The sequence below is a fragment of the Spodoptera frugiperda genome, chromosome 29 (assembly GCF_023101765.2).
Source record: "Spodoptera frugiperda isolate SF20-4 chromosome 29, AGI-APGP_CSIRO_Sfru_2.0, whole genome shotgun sequence".
Classification (NCBI taxonomy): Eukaryota; Metazoa; Arthropoda; class Insecta; order Lepidoptera; family Noctuidae; genus Spodoptera; species Spodoptera frugiperda.
Window position 1 is genome coordinate 3,072,362 of NC_064240.1, and position 9,586 is coordinate 3,081,947.

At 38.2% G+C, this 9,586-nt stretch overlaps 2 protein-coding genes across 4 annotated transcripts in view; both read left to right on the forward strand.

Annotated features, from left to right (window-relative positions):
* The window catches only part of LOC118268680 (titin), a 50,193-nt gene extending 47,990 nt beyond the window's left edge, over nucleotides 1-2,203 (forward strand). For all 3 annotated transcript variants that reach the window (XM_035583259.2, XM_050706687.1, XM_035583260.2), the window contains 2 exons: nucleotides 12-202; nucleotides 291-2,203. In XM_035583259.2, the coding sequence (XP_035439152.2) occupies nucleotides 12-202; nucleotides 291-515 (416 nt within the window). In that variant the 3' untranslated portion in view covers nucleotides 516-2,203. The remainder of the gene's footprint in view (nucleotides 1-11; nucleotides 203-290) is intronic.
* A 1,306-nt stretch (nucleotides 2,204-3,509) lies between these two features.
* Nucleotides 3,510-9,159, forward strand: LOC118268156 (contactin). Its single transcript, XM_035582480.2, has 3 exons — nucleotides 3,510-7,152; nucleotides 7,243-7,428; nucleotides 7,775-9,159. The coding sequence occupies exons 1-3, from the start codon at nucleotides 3,709-3,711 to the stop codon at nucleotides 8,081-8,083; spliced, it is 3,939 nt and encodes a 1,312-aa protein (XP_035438373.2). The 5' UTR covers nucleotides 3,510-3,708; the 3' UTR covers nucleotides 8,084-9,159.
* Nucleotides 9,160-9,586: the final 427 nt, after the last annotated feature.

A 9,586-nucleotide genomic window follows, 5' to 3' on the forward strand; every position in this document is an offset into this window, starting at 1 on the left:
TTAATTTTCAGATCGTGAGGAAATGGGCTGCGATCCTCTGTCGTCGCCTCCTCCTGCATCACCGCCGCCGCCTCCGGACTCTATGATCGAGATCCAGTGCACTGAGGCTCCACTGCCGCCCTTCTACAGCCTGAGAACTCCCGCCGGCCAACCAGCTGACGGCTTGTGGTGTTTGTTGCAGGACATCACTAATTTATTACAGGTACAAATAAAAAAGACTCCTCTTTCAATAAACTGCATTTGACATACATATTGTGCAGGTATTTATGCTTACTGTTTTTTGTTTTCAGATCAAATCAAAGGATAGTCTTCTGAAACAGATCCATTGTGGGTCTGGATCACCTAAAGAGTTGTTGCGCGAGATTCGTACACAGGAGTTTTTGGAACGAGCGCAGTGCCACCAGCTGCTCGGCGCCGGAGAGAAAGTCAACGTGCGCGCTTCTAAAGTAGCCCTCGTCAGGGTGACCGACAAGTTGAGGCAACTGCTCAAGATTGAAACTGTACTGGTTAGCTGACATTAGGATAAATTCTAAGGCCGCTCATTGATCAAATAAAACTTAATTCTCTTTTACGGCCTAAGTTAACCAAGTTAAGTTTACGTTCAGCTTTTGAAAGTATGAAATTGTTGTAAAATGATGAAATGTTAATGACGTCTTTTATTTAATTGTGACTATAGCGATTGTCGATGAGACGCAGTCGCTATAATCCTGTAGACAAGTTTATTATTTTTGCTACGAGTAGCAAACAAAGTAATTGTCATGTTATTATGTCATGGCATAGGTTCATACATATAAAATTGTTTTTAAATAAACACATAACACACGCGTTTGATTGGAGACGGCTCAATAACGAGATCTTAATACCAAGCTTGACTGATTATTGTTATGTAACATGTATCTCATTTAAGAACAATATTATAAACATATTCGTTTTATGAGACTGTGTATTTTAAGGCAGCCATTTCATAATCAATTAATTTTTGTCTCACTATAAAGTCTGGCTTGTGAGATGTTGTGTATGCTAACGAACAAGTTGTGTGTAAATATTGTAAATAGTTGTAGTTATAATGCGTATAGATGTTGCTTTAAATGTTCGATATTCTCATGGGTGCTATTTAACGATGGTGTACGGTGTATGGGGTAGATAGGCGAGAAGATTAGTGTAATTATATTAATATTAGGAAATTAACGACATGTAGTTACCACACTGTTAATTTTAAGGCATTAGCATAATCTTATACTGTGTGTGCAATAGTATACGTGGTTATTCTTGAACATTGTAGATGATTTATATTATTACCTATTTGGAGTGAAGGTATCAAGTCACAGGGTTGGATGGCCTTATGCACGCGACTGTTGTACTTAAGTCATCGCGCATGAACAAGTGCAGTATCGTATGCAAGTAGTTTCTATGAACATTATCGTGCGCTCCTCTCGTGTTCTCTATCACTGTTATTTCTCTGTTATCGATACATCACCTATGAACTATTCTGTTATCAAATAATGTTTTGAGATTATGCTAGTAACTTCTTTATCAATTTTTATTTATAATATGGCTGTTCTTTGTTATGTTTGCTAATATTGTCTCCCCAAAATATTAATATTGTACAATATTTTACTTTAATTATAAAATGAGTTATGTTTTTATATTTATACAACCCTGTAAAAAGTAGGAAAATTTATTAAATCATAATACGCATATCGCAAAAAAAATATTAATACCTAATGTAAATAAGATAAAACTGCAATCAAATTATTTTTTAACTTATTTGGAGCGGCGCAAATATCTGATAAATAATGCCGGTGAAGTCTGATATTACATTCATGTGACATTATTCAAGTCAGCACACAAACTTCTGTATAATATTTTGGGACTCTGTACGAAGTAGGTAAGCAATAGTCAAGGCCATGTTCCGCCCTATCTATTTATTTCTTTGTGAAATCAAGAAACGAAGAAGTACATTATTAATCTGTGATGAAATATTATTAGGAGAATTGCGCGCGTAAAAATGTATGAAAAATAATTATAATTTTTGGAGTAAATGTAACTAACGATTTATACAGAATTGTATACTTTTCTGAATGGTATCGAGATCGTGTAATGTTTTATCTGTTTTAGCTATACCTACAATATAAGTATTACTATAATTATTGACTCTTATTTCTTGTTGATAACATGGAAAATAAAACCGTGAACAATGAAACTTTTTTAATTCCCCATCCCTCGGTAATTATTATTCATACAATGTTAATGTACCCGGACATTGTGGCGTTAAAATTCAATATGCATGAATTGAACGCTCTACTGCACTCGCAACGGAGCTGCGGTCTGCTATATTAACATTAATATAGCCCTACTACCAATTCACCTACTAAATACCGTATAAAGATTAAGCAATAAATAGTTTTTTTAATGCCACCCTTTTGTCTCTGAAGCGGTGGGCGTACACATAATAACACTAAACCTATAATGCATACCCACTTTTATTAGTAATATTATTGCACTGATAACATGACTAGACTCATCACTATTACTGACAGGAAGATCTGAAAAATCCTAATGAGAATTTACTACCCTAAGGGCGCATTCACATATAACGTCCGTTTTACAGGTCCGTTTAAACGTGTGTGTTATTAGCGTATGTAGTTGTATGAGCCAGTACACACATAATACAGTATTCCGTATCCAGTAAAAAATACCGATTCGACAAAATAACAGCAATCCGTTTTACGGGTCCGTTAAAACGTATGTGTTATTAGCGTATGTAGTTGTATGAGCCAGTACACATATAATACAGTATTCCGTATCCAATAAAAATACCGATTCGACAAAATAACAGCAATCCGTTTTACGGGTCCGTTAAAACGTATGTGTTATTAGCGTATGTAGTTGTATGAGCCAGTACACACATAATACAGTATAGCGGATCCAGTATACTGATCGGTTTATCGGATCGAACTGCGTCAGGCTTGGCACGGGGTGTAATGGATCCTGTAAAAATAGACGTTCTATGTGAACTCGCCCTGAATCACCTCCAGTAGCAACGGATCCGTTAAAAAGGATCCTATAAATGCTGTGTGAATACTATCTCCAGTAGCGACGGATTCGTTAAAACGGATCCTGTTAAAACGGACGTTATATGTGAACGCGCCCTAACTCAAGATACTCGGTAGTGGCACATTTCACCACTCAACCAGCAAATGTTATTATATTATCGTCTAATGTTGACATAGGTCTATGCTTTTCCTCTTTTTATTAAGTTAAGCAAGATTTGAAGTATTGCTTCACATCTTGCTTTAAACATATAAATAAATGAACATAATTATTCTAAAAGCGTTATAAATATCTTGAACTTACGACAAGCAAATCGATACTGTAAATGTACCCAAAGACAATAGTATGTTTCAAGTGTATTCTAAGCTTTATTTTCAGTGTTGCAAGACCATAAATGTTAAAAACGTCACTTTTGACAGTGGCACATCACTAAACTTGAATGAATGCTTTCCGTTGAATGAAAATCCGAGTCTGACTTGGGCGAGGCTTCGTTTTGAGTGTTTGTCATCATCAAGCTATTTTCAAATAAGAAACGAATTTTAAAATGAAACTGTGATAAATAAAGTCTGCAAAACACGTGTCCAATAAGACAATACTAATTTCGGTTGGTGACATGAAAATAATGATATTAAATTTTTCATTGTTTCATAGAAAATGAAGTGTGTTTTGTTAATACTCGCTCTGACGAGTACGGCGAGGAGTCAGGGTCCCGATTCTATTGGTACGTTTAATCCAAACTATCCTCAACAACCTTACCAGGATAACAACCAAAATGGAAGTCTATATCGTCCAAACTCTCAGGTACCCTATGGCAGCTTTCCTGTGAACGGTAACGATTACAATTCGGGCCAGAGTTCGTTTTATCAAGACAATTTTAACTCTGATAATTACGGTAACAATGATAACGAGGTTGACCCTCAAAACACGGCGACGTATTACGCCGGTTTGGACTACGAGGAGAGATATAGGTGTCCGCCTAATTGGATCAGGTTCCGGGAGTCATGTTACCGTTTCACTAAATCACCGGACCGCCCACGAAATGAGGCCCGTAAAATTTGTTTAGCATATGAAGCCGACCTGGCGTCGGTCAATAGCCCTGAAGAGCATGGTTTTATTATCACAAATCTAATGAGATTAGACCCACAGAAGGGTTCATGGTACATTGGTGCTCATCAACAGTCCCCAGGGTATTGGTCTAATGATGCTGATGGTTCACAATTGACTGGATTAGAGAATGCATTTTTCAATGATCATTCACAAATATACACAAGTTATAACATACTGCCTCGTGACTACTTAGTGTACAAATTCTCACACCAGGATGGTCGCTGGGGACTGTCCCCTGTTGAGGGCACACAGTACTATCATTTCATTTGTGAAGGACAGACACAGAGACTGCATTACCTTATTGAAGAAGAAAGATCTTTCACTTATGGACTAGAAACTTATGATCCCGAGAGGATTCCTAGAGGGCCTTACTTTATAAAGGAGCCAGTTGATACCATATATGATCCTATGAGGAACTACCATGTTCAGTTGACCTGTATTGCTGGTGGGTACCCCGCACCTGTCTACAAATGGTACAGGGAAGAATATCAAGTAGACAACCCTGTCTATACTGAGATTGATCCATTAGTTGATACCAGATTTGTGCTCAGTGGTGGAACACTCATGATTTACACTCCTGACACTGATAAAGACAATGCGAGATATCACTGCACAGCTTCCAATAAATTTGGTACTATCCGGTCAGAGTCAGTGCGCTTATCTTTTGGTTTTATTAGAGAGTTTAATCAAAAGAGATCTGTTGAAAGTGGTAATCAATACTGGGGTAAAGTGATGTACTGTGATCCACCATCCTATTATCCTGCAGTGAACTTCTTATGGGCCCGTAACTATTTCCCTAATCTTGTGGAAGAAGACAAGCGAGTCTTTGTGTCTTATGATGGTGGACTCTACTTCTCTGCCTTAGAGACCATTGACAGGGGTAACTACAGTTGTAATGTCATGAGTAAGGTGTCTGATGCAGGCCGCAATGGACCTTTCTTCCCATTGTATGTTTATCCCCATTCTGATTATCAGCATCTTAAATTCCCCAATAATTTCCCGAAAGTGTTCCCTGAAGCACCAGTAGTGGGACAGGAAGTCCGCTTAGAATGTGTCTCTTTTGGTTATCCAGTTCCTTCTTACAACTGGACCAGGAGGAATGGCAATATGCCAAAGAGGGCACGTCTGAGTAATTATGACCGTGTCCTGACAATACCCAATGTTGGAGTAGAAGATGAAGGAGAATACATTTGTGATGTTAAGAATGACCGGGCACATATATCTAACAGTGTCTTCCTGAAGGTCCAAGCTAAACCTAACTTTACTATTCCCCTAGCAGATAAGCATATGGACAATAAAGGTGAATTACATTGGAATTGTGAGGCATTCGGTATTCCAGATGTGAACTATACTTGGTGGAAAAATGGGCAGAAATTGACAATGGATACTCTCGAGCCTGATGATAGAGATCGATACGTAATTCAAGATAATGTATTAATTATTAAATATTTAGACCCAACTAGAGATCCAGGAATGTATCAATGTGAAGCCAAAAACCAGCTGAAAGCCAGTTATTCCACAGGACAGTTACGCGTATTGTCATTAAAACCGTCGTTTAAGAAGCGCCCACTTGAGTCTGAAACCTACGGTTCTGAGGGCGGTAATGTTACGTTAAAATGTAACCCTGAGGCTGCTCCTAAACCCACATTTACTTGGAAAAAAGATAATATCGTAATCGGTGCTGGAGGCAAGAGATTTATTGCTGAATCTGGAAACCTTATAATTCGACAGCTATCTAGAGATGACGAAGGCGTTTATACTTGCGTGGCTAAAAACCAATATGGAACTGATGAAAGTAGAGGACGGCTAATAGTACTGCGCGCTCCACGCTTCCTTGAAAGACTTCCTCCTAGAATCACAACACAAGTTAATCAAGTGGTCTTCTTACATTGTAGCGCTGAAATAGATCCGATGTTAGATACAGCGTATCTCTGGAATCACAACGGCATTCGTATGAAGGAAGCCGCAGATCTGTATGCTGATAAAAGGATAAAAATCGATGGAGGAGAACTGACTATCCTAAACGTCAGTTTATCTGATGTCGGAGACTACGAGTGTGTGGTAAAGTCAGCTATTGGACGGATATCTTCCCACACCCAGCTGCGTATAGAAGGACCACCGGGACCTCCCGGTGGTTTGCAGACCCTCAATATCCAACGATCTTCTGTTACACTGGAATGGACGGACAGCAATTCTAATGGTCGTCCAATCCTTAGTTACATGGTCACTGGTCGCACACACTGGAATGCGACATGGTATGTGATCAGTGAAAACGTCGCCAACGTTATAGAAATTGACCGATACAATGGACGTAAACGTGCGACGATAGTGACGACACTAATGCCGTGGGCAATTTATGAGTTTAGAGTACAAGCCGTAAACCAATTGGGTCCTGGAAAGCCTTCAGCGCCTAGCCCACAATTCTCTACTCCTGCCGATAAGCCGTACGAAGCGCCCGCTAACGTGGGAGGCGGCGGTGGCAAAACCGGTGACCTCACTATTACATGGAATCCGTTACCATCGTCTCTACAGAATGGACCTGGAATTTATTACAAGATATTCTGGCGCCGCAATGGTACGGAGGTGGAATTCCAGTCGTTGTCTCTTAAGAAGTATGGCAATATCGGGACTTACGTGGTTCACATATCGACAACTTATTTCTACACTCCGTATGATGTCAAAGTGCAAGCTTTTAACGACATCGGCGCAGGTCCAGAGAGCCAAGTGGTGACAATATACTCCGCAGAAGACATGCCACAGGTCGCTCCACAGATGGTGTACGCGAGGTCATTCAACTCTACGTCTTTGAATGTGACATGGAACCCCATCGACCAGTCTCGAGAGAGACTGCGCGGCAAGCTGATCGGTCATCGTCTCAAGTACTGGAAGCAGGCGAACAAGGAAGAAGAATGTATTTACTACTTGTCCAGAACGACGCGCAACTGGGCTCTTATCGTGGGACTGCAACCCGATACTTATTACTTTGTAAAGGTAACTAAATGTTTATTAGTTAAAACTAAAAACCACTACCACAATTATAATAAGATGAAATACTAGAAAAATTGTATGTTCTGTTTATAGGTAATGGCGTTCAACTCTGCGGGCGAGGGACCGGAGAGCGAGAGGTACTTGGAGCGAACGTTCCGTAAGGCGCCACAGAAGCCGCCAGCGTCCGTCAATGTATGGGCGTACAATCCGACGACCGTCCGCGTCGTGTGGCGATACGTGCAGCCTACTGATGAGGAAGAACCTCTGCTCGGATATAAGGTACTCACACTAATTACATACAACATATATTATGTATTATTAGGCACGTGTACTTTTTGTTTCACACACGCCGTAAATCAAATCTTTATTGCTTCTAATATATTGATTTCACAAAAATTTTAAAATTGAATTTTTGTTTATACGATAAATAATCTTTATTTAATAATGACATAAAAGAGCCAAATACCAAATATATCTTAATAAGCGATGTAGACCTTATAAAGTTAGATGCCTGTACTAGGAAAACCCTGTATCACAGGTAAAAGTAGTTTAAACATTATAATATACTAAATTGTCTTGAGATCCCTTAAAGTCAGATATTATAATGTGATTTATTATTTCACAGGTGAGAGTGTGGGAGATAGATCAAGATATGAGCACAGCCAATGACACAATAGTCCTCGTGGAGCATAAGCTGGAGGCCTACGTTACGAATCTCACGCCAGGCAAGTCCTACAACTTGCGTGTCCTCGCGTACTCGAATGGTGGTGACGGCAGAATGTCTTCGCCAGCTATCACCTTCCAAATGGGAGACTACCACACCGACGCCTACAGTTACTCGGCACGAAGCTCCGCCCAAAATCTACATGTACAAACTGTAGTGTTACTCACTTCTATTCTTTTATTTCTCTCTCTTAAATGGGTAATTTCGTGATGGCAGCTTTACAGTTATGTTGGCAGCTAAGGCAGTACTATAAAATAATTATGTATTTCTTTTTATCAATGCTGAAGCATTCCTTTTTTTTTTGTTATCTGATATTCGGTTGTGATATGTATCCGGCCATTACTTTCGTTCAAAATCGGAACTCTAATGATATTACATTTATAATTTTATTTGGTTTAAAAACTATACTTAGTAACTATGTATGTATTTAGGACTTCTAAGTTAGATTTATTTGTGTCTTGTGCGTACATAAATTTATGTGTTTGTTTCAATTCCAACCGCAATCTCAATATTTATCTCGAATAGCACAAAACGACAGCGACTTTTCTGGCGGCTTTTCTGTTAAAAACAGGCAAATGTGTTGATAATAGGTGATAAGTCATAACAGTAACTAAACTGTTAAAGTAGTTTTACATTTGTCTCTTAATATGTATATTCTGCTATTTTTATATTACATGATTACCTGTCAATTGTTTTATTGACAATAAGTAATTTATGACATTTTAATATAAGATTTTAATTAAGCAGAATTTTTATATAAAGTTCTTTAATGTTAGGTCCATATCAGATAGGATAGATTAAGGATAATATTTTGTAATTTGTATCAGCTATCTACAACGTAGCTACCACCAATCCGAGCCATTATATCATTGATCTGATTTATTTTTTTATATAAACTTTATTTTTATATTTATACAAGTGTTCAAATATGTTTTAAACATTTATTTTAATTTTTTAGTGAACTAAAAGGTATTATTTTTATATGGCTATTAATTACAATTGACAGTGACTGATTCACGATAATTTCAATGCATTATGGAACTGTAATAATTTGGTTCATATTTTGTGTTTAATATTAAAAAGTAAGATATTATGACGTCATAAAGACTACTTATTACGATTGACATAAGTAGTACACTACCGTACCCGCCTAACGTTTGCCTGCTGAGTGAATCAATATTTCCGATTCTTGTTGTAGTGTACTAGATGTAAAGATATGAAATGCCTTATAAATGTTAAAAATATCATTGTAATATGTATCTGTTTCCAGTAAAAATTTTATGAAATTTTTGTGTTTTTCTTATACGAATTTTCTCCTGTATAAGATCCACACTAGGATTTTCTCCTGTATCGTGGATGCAATTACTGACAATCTATACTAATATTATATCTATACTAATATTATAAAGCTGAAGAGTTTGTTTGTTTGTTTGAACGCGCTAATCTCCGGAACTACTGGTCCGTTTTGGATAATAATTTTTGTGTTAGATAGTGCATTTATCGAAGAAGGCTATAGGCTATAAAACATCACGCTATGACCAATAGGAGCCGAGCAGAGCGGGTGAAACCGCGCGGAAGTAGCTTGTATTATATACACACCACAACCAGACCCGAAACAACAATTTGTGGTTCATACATAGAGTTGCTCTGTTCAATTGTTCTGCTCGAACCTGCTACACGTTGCGCGGCAGCCGGTTACCCAGCTACCGCAGA